Below are 19,842 nucleotides of genomic sequence, written 5' to 3'. Positions count from 1 at the left end.
CTGTGTATTAAACAAAGTTTGTTTACATTGTACTATCAGAAAACAAAGGTTTCACTAATTCACTCTCACTCAAAAAAAAATCCGTTATTCGGAATATTTGGAATTGGGATACTCAACCTGTACGTATAATAATGACAAGCACACAAAGTGTATGTAGAGATAGAGAATGGGCGGACCGCAAATCATGTACAAGTTTGCATTCTGGCCAATGGGGGTAATTCTGAGTTGATTGCAGCAGCAAGTTTGTTAGCAATTGGGCAAAACCATGTGCACTGCAGGGGGGGCAGATATAACATTTGCAGAGAGAGTTAGATTTGGGTGGGTTATTTCGTTTCTGTGCAGGGTAAATACTGGCTGCTTGTTTTTACACTGCAATTTAGATTTCAGTTTGAACACACCCCACCCAAATCTAACTCTCTGCACATGTTATATCTGCCTCCCCTGCAGTGCACATGGTTTTGCCCAACTGCTAAAAACTTTCCTGCTGCGATCAACTTGGAATTACCCCCAATGTGCTTTTATTACCGTGAACACAAATAAATAGGCAACTTGCATACAACATTTTTTTTGTTTGTTTTATTTTTCATTTTTATAATGAGCTATTAATGATTTAGTTTGCGAGTGTGGCTACCTTGGCTGCCACAGTCACATACAGTAGAAGCTATTCTCAGAAGCATGCTACAGCACAATTCTCTTCTCCACACTATATTAATGTTAAAGTGAATAACTTGGGTAAAAGGGCTGCCAACAACACATTTTTTTCTCCATTCTCAATACTGAAAACAGGCAATCCAGAAAACCATTAGATCCACGTCATTGTTCTATTACCCGTACTCATTATCTTGGGTCATTCACCATTATCCTGGTCTACATAAGTCGCCAAACATAAGGTGGTGCAGACCAGTTCATACAAAAATCAGTCTGTTTTAAAATATATTACAAGTCCCCACTATTTCAAAATCACAAATGTATTTGAAGCAATGTAAAAGGCAATTATGGAAATGTTAGGAGCTGTGACCTCAGAATGATATTTGCTTATTTTGAATTAGGTGACCATTATGTACAATAATAAAACTCAAGAAGCTGTCTATGATACAATATGCAGACTGAACTAATTTCAACTGGTAAAGCAAAATGGTGTTTCCCTGTCACAAATGCACTATTATTATGGATAATTAATAATCATCACTGGAGGATTATGCTACAAAAAAGTGAAACCATAGGCCAGGGCCTGGACAACCTGTGGTCTCCAGCTACTGTGAAACTACAAGTCCCAGCAAACCCTCCCAAAAATTAGCTGGTAAAGCATGATGGGACTTGTAGTTTCACAACAACTGGAGAACCACGTTAGCCAGGCCTCTCATAGGCCAAGAGGTAACATGAAAAATTTTTGTACCATTATTCTAATAAATGAAAACTTTATGGGCTATGTAACCACTTATTGCCTTGATATGTTACGTTGGGTATGTGATGCTGGTGACCGGGATACAGGCGGTCAGCAGCATACCGAAGACAGGATCCCTGCCGCCAGAATGCCGGGGAGGGGATAGGGAGTCCAGCGTAACAAAGCGGGAATGGTCCCTGTAAGTCGGCTTGCTGACTGACAGTTTCTAGCGGTCGGGATTTCAGCGACAGTATCCTGACCGCCGGGATCTCGACCGCTGGTAAAGTAATTACATCCCGTTACATTTATTTGGTGCATTTCAATACAGTTTTATACAGTATATTCAATCCCAAATTGTAATTGGTATATGTCCCTTGTATCATGGCTTTTTTTTTTTTCTTTTGGAAATTTTTATTTATTCTTTTTTTAATTCGAGAAAGAAAACAAAAAAAAAGCTGACATTAGCAGATTGTAATTCCTTTCTTGCATATAACAGAGTATGTAAGCTCTTACTTTAGAAAAATCAACAACAGTGCTCGGTATCGGTTGATGGAATAAATTGGAAGGATTTAACATGCCCGATTCGTCTCTTTCCATTTGCTGGTGCTGTGAGAACACAGTGTTGTCTGGTAGAGGCTGATGCATAGCATGGGTACCCATAACTGGCTGAGACCAACCAGGAAACCCTTCTGCATGAAAAGACGAAACAAATGATTGTGAGTCTTTAAAACCGTAGAATGTAATAAAGAGCAATATAAAATGTGCGCTACTAGGATTTGCATGCAATATTTTCTGGAATGATTTGATGGCACATCCTGGTCAACTAAAAATGGGGTCACACAACTTAAAAAAAAAAAAAACAATTCTCCAAAAGAAATGCAGCGTCCGATGTAACAGAACAACAATCATGAGCCTGCTAACAATGGTGTTTAGGGAAGGGGAGTTTTCCCTGTTAAGGGCAAATGTTATAAACTATCATATTTGCTTAACTAAAAATATATCTGGTTAAAAACACACATTGTTTATATTGGCAGTTACCAGACGGTTGGATTATTTATTTGCTAAGAAGCTACAGGCGGGGAATCTGTAACTTCTTAGAAATGTTTATAATGCAATTTTTGACCACCCAACTTCATGTAAGGATCGCAGGTTTTAAAATTAAAAATTACAGAATATGATCAACATATGTAAATATTTGAGGTACTGTAAAATCCAGCCCCAGTCCCATTAACCAAGTCAGGAGAATGCATGCATTGTGTATGTGCATCCACCTGAAAGGTTTAACATTGTAACCAGCTGACAGATGGGATTGTTCTCCTCTGTGCACAAGGTTGATTGTGTTGAAAGTCCAGCCCTTGGCCACTCCCAGCTATTTGAAAGTTTAGTAAGGAAAGAGTTAATTTTTCCCCTCTCCCTCTCATAATCTTCTCTCAGAAGAACTCTGGAAGATCTGACCACCTCCTTGGGATGCATCAGAGAGAGAGAGAGAAGATCCCTGGGCAGATGTCCCGATGCCACGTCAGAGCTCCAGTGTGGAAATCGGCAGGCTGGTTAAATCCCTCCAGCAGCTCACTGACTGTAGCTGCTTGTGGGGTCTTTTCTGGAACTGGGGGCGGCTGCTGTAGCATCTACACTGTACCACAAGGAAGTTAGGACCTCATTCACTTTGAATACAAGCATTTCTATTACGTTTACTTGACCTTTAAAATTATGGTGATACACTTGCAGTGCACATACTGAGCCTTAGGCGCAGAACCTGGCTTTACTCATCAAGGCACTGCAGCCCAGGATCCGATATTGTCGTTTTAAATACATTTATACAAACACACTCAAGGCATTTTATTTCTACACTCATAAAATTTCCTTTTTAATCTGGCAGCACACAATGTCCTTACATAGTTTTCCTAAATTTTAGATATCTAAATTCATTTTTATTTATGCTAGTTGAAGCACATCTGTCATGGCGCTGGGACGTAACCTCCACATTAAGTGATCGTTACAGTCACCGTATTCATTCCCGGGAATGTCAAAACCATAAGAAAATAATTCTAGTAATTAAACAAGAATACTCGCTGCAGCCCTGACTAACCCCCCAGGATTGACATTTAAACCACATATGGGGGTATAGTCAATTGAAGTCGAAAGCTGCCATCTGTCGAAAAGACGTCAGTTTTCGACTTTTTTAGGTCGGAAAGTGTTCCGACCTATTCAATCTAACCCCAAATTATTCGACAAGTCGAGGAATTCGACTTGTGGAAAAGCACGTGGATCGGCGGAATAGCTGCTGATCCGCATGCTTGTGTCGAAAACTGGGCCCCTTTTTGACCATCTCAATTCGACTTTAAAAAAAAGTCGAAGTGAGATGCGGGAGCAGAGACTGGGAGAGCCGCGGGCAGCCAGATGGGAAGTGCAGCACCAGAGAATGTCACAGTAGCATCCACCCGGCTCCAGCAAGCGAGACCTCACTTGCTGGAGCCGGGTGGACGCTGCCGTGAGCGGCAGCTGTGATGCGGGGACGGGGAGAGGCAGAGAGACTGAGGGGGGGGAAAGGGGGAGCCGCAGGCAGACGGGGGACAGCAGCGCTACAGCAGCTGCTATATAGCCGCTGCTGTAGCGCGGCTCTCCCCTGTCTCAGCTCCCGCATCTCAATTCGACTTTTTTAAAAGTCGAATTGAGATGACATTGAAAAGCCCAGGTCGGATCCATTCCAACAAATGAATGTTGGAATGGATCAGACTTCAATTGAATATACCCCATGGTGGGCTGGACAGCGTGACTGTGACCCGGGCACAGTTACTGTAAGCATATTCACAGAAACTAGCGATATCACATATTCAATAAAAACATAAGATGACATGTTTTGTTTCTGAAGTCTTACTCCACAGATGATCCCAATGTGTTAGCGGTTGTAAAGAACAAAAATAAAATAATTAGAATGGTGAATATTTAGACGATACTGTATATCACACACCTAGAAGTTTGGCAAAACAGTAACACCTGTGAACATTGGTAAGCATCTTGCTTGATTTATGCAAGATGTAAAAATCACATAATTGGAGATCTAAAAAGTTTGAAAAATGGAACTGGAAGCTCGCTGTCACTGTGGTGTGTTCACCATTGCTTTATTGATATTAAGCGTTCTGCAATGACCAGGCTCAAGTAGTTTCCATGGTAACTCAAGTACTGAGGGGATGCAACTGAACACATCATGCATGGCACACTATACAAAAATAAGAAGCATCCCTCCAATTGTAACTTCCGAAATCAATTCTCCATAAATGTCTCAGACATCACAACCCAGCCGTTATAATTAACAGGTGTTCACATGATATGGAATACAGAGGCTCTCTCCTGACTGCATGATAATTAAAACACATGTGTGACCACGCGGTTTGAATACCATCATCATTTTCTGTGGATCCTGACAATGCTCCTGCACTACAAAATGTTTGGTTTTATTAGACTGTTTTCAGAGAATAACTGTTTCTGCGTGGAGAAAAGGAGAATCTTGGTCTCTGTGCTGTGTAAGGCCACTGTGCTTAAAGGTTTCCATTCTACCCACTAGAGCCTTTGGCGTACTTCCTAGAATACGTGCAGTCAGATTGTGATGTAATGTTTGGAGAGGGCTTGCTGTGCAATTTAACTGACTGGCTATGAAAGACAGATGTGAAGCATCTGTTCACTTATTCCCACTAATATGGTTGGGTGTGTTCTGAGGAATTGTTCAGCAAGTTTCTGATTATACCAACAATGTTGGAACTGGAAAATAAATTTAGTGTGGTGAAGGTTGGAGGCCAAACGTGGACAATAATTCAGTGGTAGTTCATTTGCTCAGAACCAGTGTTCACTACAGGCTAACTTAAGTTTTAGACATGTCTTAGGAGCTTGCTGCAAAACCAAGCAACAAAATTAATCTTATGATTTCATATTTTACTTTCTCATAATTAAAAAGGCAAAATAGGGGCTTCAAATAAGGAAACAAAAGTATGTTTCCACTAGTATGCATACCATTCAGAGATGAGAGGGGCACTGGGGGCAATCTAATACTTGCGAAACATTAGAAATGCCACAAGAAATGCTACCCCTTTCACAGCATGTCAGTCACACCCTATTTCCAACACAATGCTGCTTCAATGCCCTTGAGGGATGAGTTATTCAAGTATTACATTTAGTAAGAGCTAGAAGGCAGAGGCGCTAAAGCCATGCAGCGATCACACTCAGATTTCCTCCCACAATCCAGAAACATACTGGGAGGAGAATTAGATGCTGACAAAACTGCATTCAGAATATGACAGGTAAAGAATTTAGGCCCTCATTCAGCTTCAGTAGCAGTTTTGCGATTGTAGCAAAACTGCAACTTGCTCCAATCACATGCTGGGGGCCACACAGAACAGGGCAAGGCCGCCCAGCACGCAAACACCCAGCAGTGATGTGATCACAACGCTATTGCATCGCTGATTTGTGGATGCCTCCCTGCTTCTGCAGTCAGGCACAGGGCAGCCATCCTAAACCCAACTCGGTTAGTAGCCGCGTCCGCCCAACACGGTGTCGCCACCCAGCAAACGCTTTTGTATCCGTGAGATGCGATCGCATGTCCCCGTCCCACGCACACACAGTACAGGTCTCGGGCACCGCTGAGGGGACTGGGGACATGCAAACGCATCTCATATGCGTTCAAAGCCGAGTAGGGTCCCCGGACAGGTGAACCTGGGGCAGGTGAACTATTAAATATTCTATGTCTAAGTCTTACACTCTCACTCTACTAGTTCAATCATATAAAACCACTTCATCATTTTTCTGGGCTCATTATATATTCATTTGCATATCTACCTGATCCACTGTTCATGCCAAATGACCATATGCCAGTGTGTCCAACAGGGGCTGAAAAGGTGTTTCCCACTGCACAAGATGTAAAATAGCCGCTTTGACGGATTCGTGCTAATCTCTCTGTTCCAATCGGAGGTGGTATTTTGCGATCATTTGTCAAATTAACTGGCTGCATTTGACCCAGCGAAGGAGGAGAGGATACAGATGACAAAGGTGGAGATGAACCAGAAGAAGCTGATGGAACAGGAGACTCACCTGAAATAGTATATATAAAAATTACAGTACACAAAACAAGGTTCACTGACACTATCTCATGATGCAAAACAAACTCAACTGCTTAAGAACATATATCTCAACGTGAAGTGTATGTACTTAAAATTTAGGCAAGAGAACCTGCCGAAAACATGCAATCATTAGAACACTGGGATTTGAAACTTGTGTGAAAATACATTAAAGTTTAGATATACAAAGGCAAATACATACATGAGCTTGAAGAATTTGTCCAAGGATGTGGAGAAAAATGCTGCCTACTAAAGCTGGGCGTGCCAACACTGGGTCCTTGCAAAAACACTTGACTCGCATGGAGATTTGCTGTAAAATTGGTCAGCGGCATTGAAGTGGGTAATGAGCAGGGATCTGAACCATCAAACGATGCAGCTATGAAAAAAACCAATCAAGTTTATGTACAATTGTACCTTAAAAATAGAACTATACCGTTTTCTCACATTAAATATTACTCTTCTTTCAATAGGGGGAATTTAATTGTTAGCGCCAGCAGCTGTCTCTCCTGCCGCCCCAACTGAGCTATTCAACTGTTGCTCCTGTCAGGAAAGAATAGCTGCTGGCACTGGCCATTTCATCTGAAATGTGTGAAAGGTTACCTAAACGTCACTTTTCACGATTGCGACCATTACTTTAGTCAGGTTTAGCTGCTTTACACGGATAAACCAGACACTAATAGCCGCGATAACCAGCATCAAATGAATATCGCCTCTGCGATCTCCCATCACTTAAGACAGGAGATTGCTGCGATAACAATTTAATTTCCCCCAACTAGTTTCAACACAGCATTTCTGGATGAAACAAAATGTTCAGGGGCATAGTAGCGCACCTGTTAGCATTGGTGTCTCGTACAACTAAGGCCATAGGTTCACGGAAAACTAGAGCAGAGCACTCTTTGGCGTTTGTATATTCTCCCAGTGCGTGCGTGTCTCCTCCAGGTACATACTGGTAGGTTAATGACTAATTGTACCCTTGTGGGGTTTTGGTCATTTCCAGGTGTATGATCACCACAGTAATACTATCCTAGAAGAAGGTGGTGTTACTTTGCATGTTACCACGGTATTTTACTTCAAAGAAAAAATACAAATATAGTGGAACTGAAAATGCACACATTAAAAAGGCATCAATATTTACTCACCAGTGGTGGAATTTCCAGAAACCACATGAGCATCATAGCATTCTATGCAAAATGGAAAAATAAGAATTTACTTACCGATAATTCTATTTCTCATAGTCCGTAGTGGATGCTGGGACTCCGTAAGGACCATGGGGAATAGCGGCTCCGCAGGAGACTGGGCACAAAAGTAAAAGCTTGAACTAGCTGGTGTGCACTGGCTCCTCCCCCTATGACCCTCCTCCAAGCCTCAGTTAGGATACTGTGCCCGGACGAGCGTACATAATAAGGAAGGATCTTGAATCCCGGGTAAGACTCATACCAGCCACACCAATCACACCGTACAACCTGTGATCTGAACCCAGTTAACAGTATGATAAACGAAGGAGCCTCTGAAAAGATGGCTCACAACAATAATAACCCGAATTTTGTAACAATAACTATATACAAGTATTGCAGACAATCCGCACTTGGGATGGGCGCCCAGCATCCACTACGGACTATGAGAAATAGAATTATCGGTAAGTAAATTCTTATTTTCTCTAACGTCCTAAGTGGATGCTGGGACTCCGTAAGGACCATGGGGATTATACCAAAGCTCCCAAACGGGCGGGAGAGTGCGGATGACTCTGCAGCACCGAATGAGAGAACTCCAGGTCCTCCTCAGCCAGGGTATCAAATTTGTAGAATTTAGCAAATGTGTTTGCCCCTGACCAAGTAGCTGCTCGGCAAAGTTGTAAAGCCGAGACCCCTCGGGCAGCCGCCCAAGATGAGCCCACCTTCCTTGTGGAATGGGCTTTTACAGATTTTGGCTGTGGCAGGCCTGCCACAGAATGTGCAAGCTGAATTGTACTACAAATCCAACGAGCAATCGTCTGCTTAGAAGCAGGAGCACCCAGCTTGTTGGGTGCATACAGGATAAACAGCGAGTCAGATTTCCTGACTCCAGCCGTCCTGGAAATATATACTTTCAGGGCCCTGACTACGTCCAGCAACTTGGAGTCCTCCAAGTCCCTAGTAGCCGCAGGCACCACAATAGGCTGGCTCACGTGAAACGCCGAAACCACCTTTGGGAGAAATTGAGGACGAGTCCTCAATTCTGCCCTATCCGTGTGAAAAATCAGGTAAGGGCTTTTATAAGATAAAGCCGCCAATTCTGAGACACGCCTGGCTGAAGCCAGGGCTAACAGCATTACCACCTTCCATGTGAGATATTTTAATTCCACAGTGGTGAGTGGTTCAAACCAATGTGATTTTAGGAACCCCAAAACCACATTGAGATCCCACGGTGCCACCGGGGGCACAAAAGGAGGCTGTATATGCAGTACCCCTTTGACAAACGTCTGGACTTCAGGCACTGAAGCCAGTTCTTTTTGGAAGAAAATCGACAGGGCCGAAATTTGAACCTTAATGGACCCTAATTTTAGGCCCATAGACAGTCCTGTTTGCAGGAAATGTAGGAAGCGACCCAGTTGAAATTCCTCTGTAGGGGCCTCTTTGGCCTCACACCACGCAACATATTTTCGCCAAATGCGGTGATAATGTTTTGCGGTTACATCCTTCCTGGCCTTTATCAGGGTAGGGATGACTTCTTCTGGAATGCCTTTTTCCTTCAGGATCCGGCATTCAACCGCCATGCCGTCAAACGCAGCCGCGGTAAGTCTTGGAACAGACAAGGCCCCTGCTGGAGCAGGTCCTTTCTTAGAGGTAGAGGCCTCGGTTCCTCCGTGAGCATCTCTTGAAGTTCCGGGTACCAAGTCCTTCTTGGCCAATCCGGAACCACGAGTATAGTTCTTACTCCTCTCCTTTTTATGATTCTCAGTACTTTTGGTATGAGAGGCAGAGGAGGGAACACATACACTGACTGGTACACCCATGGTGTTACCAGAGCGTCCACCGCTATTGCCTGAGGGTCCCTTGACCTGGCGCAATATCTGTCTAGTTTTTTGTTGAGACGGGACGCCATCATGTCCACCTTTGGTTTTTCCCAACGGTTTACCATCTCTTGGAAGACTTCTGGATGAAGTCCCCACTCCCCCGGGTGAAGGTCGTGTCTGCTGAGGAAGTCCGCTTCCCAGTTGTCCACTCCCGGAATGAACACTGCTGACAGTGCTATCACATGATTCTCCGCCCAGCGAAGAATCCTTGCAGCTTCTGCCATCGCCCTCCTGCTTCTCGTGCCGCCCTGTCTGTTTACGTGGGCGACTGACGTGATGTTGTCCGATTGGATCAATACCGCCTGACCCTGAAGCAGGGGTTTTGCTTGACTTAGGGCATTGTAAATGGCCCTTAGTTCCAGAATGTTTATATGAAGAGATGTTTCCATGCTTGACCACAAGCCCTGGAAATTTCGTCCCTGTGTGACTGCTCCCCAGCCTCTCAGGCTGGCATCCGTGGTCACCAGGATCCAATCCTGAATGCCGAATCTGCGGCCCTCTAGTAGATGAGCACTCTGCAGCCACCACAGAAGAGACACCCTTGTCCTTGGCGACAGGGTTATCCGCTGATGCATCTGAAGATGCGATCCGGACCATTTGTCCAGAAGATCCCACTGAAACGTTCTTGCATGGAATCTTCCGAATGGAATCGCTTCGTAAGAAGCCACCATTTTTCCCAGGACCCTCGTGCACTGATGCACTGACACCTGGCCTGGTTTTAGGAGATTCCTGACTAGCTCGGATAACTCCCTGGCCTTCTCCTCTGGGAGAAACACCTTTTTCTGGACTGTGTCCAGAATCATTCCTAGGAACAGGAGACGTGTTGTTGGAATCAGCTGCGATTTTGGAATATTTAGAATCCACCCGTGCTGACGTAACACTAACTGAGATAGTGCTACTCCGACTTCTAACTGTTCCCTGGACCTTGCCCTTATCAGGAGATCGTCCAAGTAAGGGATAATTAAAACGCCTTTTCTTCGAAGAAGAATCATCATTTCGGCCATTACCTTGGTAAAGACCCGAGGTGCCGTGGACAACCCAAACGGCAGCGTCTGAAACTGATAATGACAGTTTTGTACTACAAACCTGAGGTACCCTTGGTGAGAAGGGTAGATTGGGACGTGGAGATAAGCATCTTTGATGTCCAGAGACACCATATAGTCCCCTTCTTCCAGGTTTGCTATCACTGCTCTGAGTGACTCCATCTTGAATTTGAACCTCTTTATGTAAGTGTTCAAGGATTTTAGATTTAAAATTGGTCTCACCGAGCCGTCCGGCTTCGGTACCACAAACAGCGTGGAATAATACCCCTTTCCCTGTTGTAGGAGAGGTACCTTGATTATCACCTGCTGGGAATACAGCTTGTGAATGGCTTCCAAAACTGCCTCCCTGTCGGAGGGAGACTTTGGTAGAGCAGACTTCAGGAACCGGCGAGGGGGAGACGTCTCGAATTCCAGTTTGTACCCCTGTGATACTACCTGCAGAATCCAGGGGTCCACTTGCGAGTGAGCCCACTGCGCGTTGAAATTTTTGAGACGGGCCCCCACCGTGTCCGAGTCCGCTTGTAAAGCCCCAGCGTCATGCTGAAGACTTGGCAGAAGCAGAGGAGGGCTTCTGCTCCTGGGAAGAGGCTGCCTGGTGCAGTCTTTTTCCTCTTCCTCTGCCCCGGGGCAGAAATGAGTGGCCTTTTGCCCGCTTGTACTTATGGGAACGAAAGGACTGAGTTTGAAAAGACGGTGTCTTTTTCTGCTGAGAGGTGACCTGGGGTAAAAAGGTGGACTTTCCGGCCGTTGCCGTGGCCACCAGGTCCGATAGACCGGCCCCAAATAACTCCTCCCCTTTATACGGCAATACTTCCATATGTCGTTTGGAATCCGCATCCCCTGACCACTGTCGCGTCCATAACGCTCTTCTGGCAGAAATGGACATAGCACTCACTCTTGATGCCAGGGTGCAAATATCCCTCTGTGCATCACGCATATATAGTAATGCATCCTTCAAATGCTCTATAGTTAGTAATATACTGTCCCTATCCAGGGTATCAATATTTTCAGTCAGGGAATCCGACCACGCCAACCCAGCACTGCACATCCAGGCTGAGGCGATTGCTGGTCGCAGTATAACACCAGTATGTGTGTATATACCCTTCAGGATATTTTCCAGCCTTCTATCCGCTGGTTCTTTGAGGGCGGCCGTATCAGGAGACGGTAACGCTACTTGTTTAGATAAACGTGTGAGCGCTTTATCTACTCTAGGGGGTGTTTCCCAACGCGCCCTAACCTCTGGCGGGAAAGGGTATAGTGCCAATAATTTATTAGAAATTAGCACTTTTTTATCGGGGGAAACCCACGCTTTATCACACACCTCATTTAATTCATCTGACTCAGGAAAAGCTACTGGTAGTTTTTTTTACTCCCCACATAATACCCTTCTTTGTGGTACTTGTAGTGTCAGAAATGTTCAATGCCTCCTTCATTGCCGTGATCATGTAACGTGTGGCCCTACTGGACATTATGTTTGTCTCCTCACCGTCGACACTGGACTCAGTATCTGTGTCTGGGTCTGTGTCGACCCACTGAGGTAACGGGCGTTTTATCGCCCCTGACGGTGTCTGAGACGCCTGGACAGGCACTAATTGATTTGTCGGCTGTCTCATGTCGTCAACAGTTTTTTGTAAAGTGCTGACATTGTCACGTAGTTCTTTAAATACAACCATCCAGTCAGGTGTCGACTCCCTAGGGGGTGACATCACTAACACAGGCAATTGCTCTGCTTCCACATCATTTTCCTCCTCATACATGTCGACACAATCGTACCGACACCCAGCACACACACAGGGAATGCTCTGATAGAGGACAGGACCCCACTAGCCCTTTGGGGAGACAGAGGGAGAGTTTGCCAGCACACACCAGAGCGCTATATATATATATATATATAGGGATAACCTTCTATAAGTGTTACTCCCTTTTATAGCTGCTGTTTATAATTTAGCTGCCAATAGTGCCCCCCCTCTCTCGTTTTCACGACAGCCTTATCTCCCGCTTTTTTCTGGAAAACTGGCAGGGGTTAAATACATCCATATAGCCCAGGAGCTATATGTGATGTATTTCTTTTGCCATCCTAAGGTATTTCAGTTTTTATTGCGTCTCAGGGCGCTCCCCCCCAGCGCCCTGCACCCTCAGTGACCGGAGTGTGAAGTGTGCTGAGAGCAATGGCGCACAGCTGCAGTGCTGTGCGCTACCTTAGTTGAAGACAGGAACGTCTTCTGCCGCCGATTTCACCGGACCTCTTCGTTCTTCTGGCTCTGTAAGGGGGCCGGCTGCGCGGCTCCGGGACCCATCCAGGCTGAACCTGTGATCGTCCCTCTGGAGCTAATGTCCAGTAGCCTAAGAAGCCCAATCCACTCTGCACGCAGGTGAGTTTGCTTCTTCTCCCCTTAGTCCCACGATGCAGTGAGCCTGTTGCCAGCAGGACTCACTGAAAATAAAAAACCTAAAATAAACTTTTACTCTAAGCAGCTCAGGAGAGCCACCTAGCATGCACCCTTCTCGTTCGGGCACAAGAATCTAACTGAGGCTTGGAGGAGGGTCATAGGGGGAGGAGCCAGTGCACACCAGCTAGTTCAAACTTTTACTTTTGTGCCCAGCCTCCTGCGGAGCCGCTATTCCCCATGGTCCTTACGGAGTCCCAGCATCCACTTAGGACGTTAGAGAAATGATCTTAAAAGGCAAGGACTATCCTATGTTTATATTTACAGCAGGGGAAATCACCATGACCAGAGATCCCCTAAAGAAGCTCCTTCGTGCCAACACTCCTAGTATTCAAAGTATCATCTCTCAGCATTGACCAAAAGCCAATACTGTGACACTGGGGCTGATGTATTATACTGGCATGGATCATGCCAGTATAAACTCTTCCTGCTTCACCTCTTAACCGATGTATGAACATCTCGGCTGTCAGAGAAGGGGAGTGAAAACTCCCCCCCTCAGGCTATTCCTGCCACAGCCCATCAGCCTAGTGCTGATGCGCTGTGTCTCCTTCCGTCCGACTCCACTGGGCATGCACACGATTTCGCAACAATCACAAGATTTCCCATGCAGCCCCAAACAGTGGCTGTCAATGGGTTAACATCTGCAGCTGTTAAAATCGATAGGCGTTTCCTGCAGGTGTTGGAAAATGTAATACATTGCATAGCACATCGGCGCCAATAATGACAGGGGCACATACATCCATAGTAATACATGGAGATGCGGTATCAGCACACATAATATGCCATAGGCTCAGACCCATCTCAGTGGCCATTCCAAGTTTCAGTAATGAAAAAGCACTCCCACTACTAACTTGGAGTACAGTACAGGTTGAGTATCCCATATCCAATATGCTTGGGACCAGAAGTATCAGATTTTTCCGTATTTTGGAATAATTGCATACCATAATAAGATATGACGATAGTATTCTGTGCTTAGACTTGGGTCCTATTATATTTCATACACACCTTACACACACAGCCTGAAGGTAATTTTAGCCAATATTTTTAATAACTTTGTGCAATAAACAAAGTTTGTGTACACTGATTTATTAGAAAACAAAGGTTTCACTATCTCAGTATCAATCGTATTTCGGAATATTTGGATATAGGATACTCAACCTGCATTATAAATAAATAAAAAATATTTTGAACTTATTCAGCTTTCTAAACATTTAGGGGCAGATTTATTAAGCTCAGTGAAGTGATAAAGTGGAAGGTGATAAAGGACCAGCCAATCAGATCCTAGCTACCATGTCACAGGCTGGATTTGAAAAATGACAGTTAGGAGCTGACTGGCTGGTTCTTTATCACCTTCCAATTTACCACTTCACAGAGCTTAATAAATATGCCCCTCAGGGGCATATTACAATTTCCATGATAGCTTGAATAGGCTCCCAGAAGTCTTTGTTTGCGTATTCCTGTACACAGCCTGTCCATAAAGTCAAATAGTTCTTCTCAGTTATAGGCAAACATGCTGCAAAGAGGATTTTGCCACAGAACTCAATACTTGTTTGCCTAAACATCCAGGTACTACGGGGTAGATGTATGATGGGACGTTATGGCAGAGGTTCCCAAACTGTGTGCCGTGGCTCCCTGGGGTGCCTCGGGACACTTGCAGGGGTGCCCTGGGTTGGTGGTCCAGGACCAATTCAAATTATTCATGGTCAATATAATAGGAAAAAACAGTGCTGGTGGCTGCCAGTCATAAAATATGTGGCCAAACAGAAGCAAATCTTGTCCCTCACCACACAACTGACCCTTAGGATGACATATAAACGCGATCTACTTAATGTAATATTTCTTTCTAAATTTCTCAATAAGAAATTTTTGGCCTAGGGGTGCCGTGAAAAAAATTCTGATATTCTAGGGCGCCGTGATTCAAAAAAGTTTGGAAACCCCTGCGTTACGGTGAAAGTGGTATGAGGGCACGTTATGTGTGCTAATATCACTTCTCCATGCATTACTGTGGAGATGTGTGCTAAATAACAGTCATTATCGGCACTAGCTACAAGGTAGCATGCTGATGTCCCAGCCCATATACGAATGGTCAGTGGCACTGACCATTACGACATCTGCAGCTGGTAATTTTGACAGCTGCAGGTGTTGACTCATTCACTTCCACTGTAGTGGCTATGCGGCTGCCAGGTTCCTTAGAAAATTTCACGTATGCCCAATGGAGCCGGCCAGGAGGGAGACAGCACAACAGCACTAGGATGATGCGCTGTGATCGATGGGAGAGCATGCAGATGTGCTAGGCAATGTATGATTGGTCAGTGGTACTACTGCTCTGACACCTGTATAATACATAATACCAGTGTAATACATCTCCCCTCACATCACCACCGTAAATCTAGAATCTACCAAATTGTCAGAACACAAAATACTCTCACCAAAAAGAGTGCCTATATTTTCCCAGTAATAATAGTGGAAAAAGTGATGAACAATTTTGTTTGTTTATGTAAAACTTGTGAAACTGCTTTTTCTTTTTATAATTAGTGTCTATGGTGGGTGTCCAATTAGCCCAGAGAAGTTTTAGACGCAAAAAAACAGGTAATTATCATGCTGATTATTTGGGTTTATCTAATTAACCCATTTATTCAACCTAAAGAATATTGCTTTTTTGTGAGAAAAAACAGGATTTTAATACCTACCGGTAAATCCTTTTCTTCTAGTCCGTAGAGGATGCTGGGTACTCCAAAAGGACCATGGGGTATAGACGGGATCCGCAGGAGACATGGGCACACTATAAGACTTTGAATGGGTGTGAACTGGCTCCTCCCTCTATGCCCCTACTCCAGACCTCAGTTATAGGAACTGTGCCCAGGGAGACGGACATTTCGAGGAAAGGATTTTTGTTACACTAAGGGTGAGATACATACCAGCTCACACCACAAACACACCGTACAACTGGATCAGCAGGAATACCAGATAACAGTCTGAACGAAAACAGCAACAAGCTGAACATAAGCGATACACAACCTTCGTGTAACCGAAAACAACAACTACAAGTAACAGTCCGCTCTGGGATGGGCACCCAGCATCCTCTACGGACTAGGAGAAAAGGATTTACCGGTAAGTATTAAAATCCTATTTTCTCTTACGTCCTAGAGGATGCTGGGGACTCCAAAAGTACCATGGGGTCTATACCAAAGCTCCAGACTGGGCGGGAGAGTGCGGACGACTCTGCAGCACTGATTGAGCAAACATGAGGTCTTCATCAGCCAGGGTATCAAACTTGTAGAACTTACCAAAAGTGTTTGAACCCGACCACGTAGCTGCTCGGCAAAGCTGAAGTGCCGAGACCCCTCGGGCAGCCGCCCAAGATGAGCCCACCTTCCTGGTAAAACGGGCCTTCACTGACTTCGGCAACGGCAATCCAGCCGTAGAATGAACGTGCTGAATCGTATTACAAATCCAGCGTGCAATAGTCTGCTTGGAAGCAGGATTTCCAATCTTGTTGGAAGCGTACAGGACAAACAGAGCCTCCGTTTTCCTAACAAGAGCCGTTCTGGTGACATAAATTTTCAAAACTCTTACGACATCGAGAGATTTTGGCACCGTCACGGCATCCGTAGCCACAGGCACCACAATAGGTAGATTTATGTGAAACGAAGACACCCCCTTCGGCAGAAATTGTTGACGAGTCCTCTTGTGAGACAAAGCCGCCAATTCCGACACCCGTCTGGCGGACGCCAAGGCCAAAACATGACCACTTTCCAAGTGAGAAATTTCAACTCAACCTTTCGCAAAGGTTCAAACCAATGAAACATAAGAAATTGTAACATCACGTCAAGCTCCCACAGTGCCACGGGTGGCACAAATGGAGGATGGATATGCAGTACTCCCTTCACGAAAGTCTGAACTTCAGGAAGGGCGGCAAATTCTTTTTGAAAGAAAATAGATAAAGCCGAAATCTGCACTTTGATGGAAACCAATTTCAGGCCTGCATTGACGCCTGCCTGCAAAAAATGGAGGAAACGACCCAGCTGAAACTCCTCCATAGGAGCTTTCTTGGCTTCACACCATAACACATTTTCTCCAAATACGGTGATAATGTTTAGCCGTGACCGCCTTTCTAGCCTTAAGGAGTGGGGATGACTTCCCCGGGAATACCCTTTCGAGCTACCCGTTCGAGCTACCCGTTCAACCTCCACGCCGTCCAACGCAGCCGCGGAAAGTCTTGAAATACGCACGGCTCCTGCAGTAACAGGTCCTCTCTGAGAGGAAGCGGCCAAGGATCTTCTATGAGCAATTCCTGAAGATCCGGATACCAGGCCCTCCATGGCCAATCTGGAACGACGAGTACTGCCGGAACTCTTGTTCGTCTTATGATCCTCCACACTTTTGGAATGAGAGGAAGTGGAGGGAACACATATACTGACTGAAACACCCACGGAGTTACCAGGGCGTCCACTGCACTGACTTTGGGGTCCCTTGACCTGGAACAATACCTCGGAAGCTCTTGTTGAGGCGAGACGCCATCATGTCTATTTGAGGAATTCCCCAACGCCTTGTCACTTCTGCAAATAGCTCTTGATGAAGAGCCCACTCTCCTGGATGGAGGTCGTGTCTGCTGAGGAAGTCTGCTTCCCAGTTGTCCACGGCCGGAAGGAATACTGCTGACAGAGCGCTCACGTATTTTTCCGCCCAGCTGAGAACTCTTGTGGCCTCCACCATCGCCACTCTGCTCTTTGTTCTGCCTTGGCGGTTTACGTACGCCACCGCTGTTACGTTGTCCGACTGAATCCGGACAGGTAGACCTCGAAGAAGGTGTTCCGCTTGCAGAAGGCCATTGTAAATGGCTCTTAATTCCAGAACGTTTATGTGGAGACAAGTTTCCTGGCTTGACCATTTTCCCTGGAAACTTCTTCCCTGTGTGACTGCTCCCCAGCCTCGGAGACTTGCAACTGTGGTCAGCAGGACCCAATCCTGGATCCCGAACCTGTGTCCCTCCAGAAGGTGAGAACTTTGCAGCCACCACAAGAGAGAAATTCTGGTCCTGGAAGATAGACTTCTTTTCCGGTGCATGTGCAGGTGAGACCCGTACCATTTGTCCAGCAGGTCCCACTGAAACACCCGGGCATGAAACCTGCCAAACGGAATGGCTTCGTAAGCCGCAACCATCTTCCCTAGCACTTGAGTGCATTGATGAATCGACACTCTTGCCGGTTTCAGAATCTCCTTGACCATGCATTGGATTTCCAGAGCTTTTTCCGCCGGAAGAAACACACTCTGCAGTTCCGTGTCCAGGATCATGCCCAAGAAGGGCAGCCGAGTTGTCGGAATCAACTGAGACTTTGGCAAATTTAGAATCCAACCATGATGTTGCAGAACCGTCAGGGAGAGTTCCACATTTCTTAGCAACTGCTCCTTCGATCTCGCCTTTATCAGGAGATCGTCCAAGTACGGGATAATTGTGACACCCTGCTTGCGTAGGAGTACCATCATTTCCGCCATCACTTTGGTGAAGACCCTCGGGGCCGTGGAAAGCCCAAATGGAAACGTCTGAAATTGGTAATGATAATCCTGCACCGCAAATCTCAGGAAAGCCTGATGTGGAGGATATATTGGGACGTGTAAGTAAGCATCTTTTATGTCGACTGACGCCATAAAATCCCCCCCTTCTAGACTGGAGATCACTGCTCGAAGAAATTCCATCTTGAACTTGAACGTTTTTAAATACAGATTGAGGGATTTTAAGTTCAGGATCGGTCTGACCGAGCTGTCTGGCTTTGGCACGTCAAAGAGGCTCGAATAAAACTCTTCTCCCCCTTGGGACGGGGGTACCGGAACAATGACACTCTGGAGACATAGCTCTTGTATCGCAGCACTCACTACTTCCCTTTCTGGGATAGAAACTGGCAAGGCTGATTTGAAAAATCGGTGGGGGGGGCACCTCCTGAAACTCCAGTTTGTACCCTTGGGACACTATGTCTAACACCCAAGGATCTAGACCTAAGTGAAACCAGACCTGACTGAAGAGTCAGAGACGCGCTCCCACCTGCACGGAGTCCCGTAGGGGAGCCCCAGCGTCATGCGGTGGACTTGGCAGAGGCCGGGGAGGACTTTTGGTCCTGGGAGCCCGACACAGCAGGCGACCCTTTTCCCCTTCCTCTGCCTTTTGTATTTATTAGGCCGAAAGGACTGCATCTGATAATGGGGTGCTTTTTTCTGTTGTGCTGGAACATAAGGAAGAAAAGATGACTTACCCGCTGTAGCGGTAGACACCAGGTCAGTGAGGGCGTCACCAAACAAGACACTACCTTTATAAGGGAGAGCTTCCATAGCTTTCTTGGAGTTGGCATCCGCATTCCATTGATGAATCCACAGCGCTCTCCTGGCCGATACTGCCATGGCATTGGCCCTTGATCCCAAGAGGCCAATATCCCTTGCCGCATCCTTTAGGCAAGCTGCAGCGTCCCTGATATAACCGAGAGTCAAAAGAATGTTATCCCTATCTAGGGTATCCATGTCAGATGCCAAATTATCAGCCCACTTAGCAATAGCACTACTCACCCAAGCAGACGCCACGGCAGGTCTGAGGAGTGCACCCGTAGTGACATAAATGGCCTTTAATGTCGTTTCCTGCTTACGATCCGCAGGATCCTTGAGGGCAGCAGTGTCGGGAGACGGAAGGCACCACCTTCTTGGACAGCCGGGACAGAGCCTTGTCCACATTGGGAGATGACTCCCACTTTTCCCTGTCGTCAGAGGGGAAAGGATATGCCATAAAAATTCTCTTGGGAACCTGCCACCTTTTATCAGGAGA

At 45.7% G+C, this 19,842-nt stretch overlaps 1 protein-coding gene across 2 annotated transcripts in view; it reads right to left on the bottom strand.

Moving 5' to 3' along the window:
- ANKHD1 (ankyrin repeat and KH domain containing 1) overlaps nucleotides 1-19,842 on the bottom strand; it is a 411,439-nt gene that overhangs the window by 21,399 nt on the left and 370,198 nt on the right. Inside the window, exons 30-33 of one of the 2 annotated variants that reach the window (XM_063928239.1) lie at nucleotides 7,632-7,673; nucleotides 6,695-6,868; nucleotides 6,215-6,466; nucleotides 1,898-2,073 (exon numbers count right to left, since the gene is read on the bottom strand). In XM_063928239.1, the coding sequence (XP_063784309.1) occupies nucleotides 1,898-2,073; nucleotides 6,215-6,466; nucleotides 6,695-6,868; nucleotides 7,632-7,673 (644 nt within the window). The remainder of the gene's footprint in view (nucleotides 1-1,897; nucleotides 2,074-6,214; nucleotides 6,467-6,694; nucleotides 6,869-7,631; nucleotides 7,674-19,842) is intronic. The other variant, XM_063928240.1, reaches the window with a different exon arrangement.

Source organism: Pseudophryne corroboree, chromosome 6 (genome assembly GCF_028390025.1).
Source record: "Pseudophryne corroboree isolate aPseCor3 chromosome 6, aPseCor3.hap2, whole genome shotgun sequence".
NCBI lineage: Eukaryota > Metazoa > Chordata > Amphibia > Anura > Myobatrachidae > Pseudophryne > Pseudophryne corroboree.
Note: the sequence above shows the minus strand (reverse complement) of the source record. Positions and strands in the feature narration are given on the sequence as shown.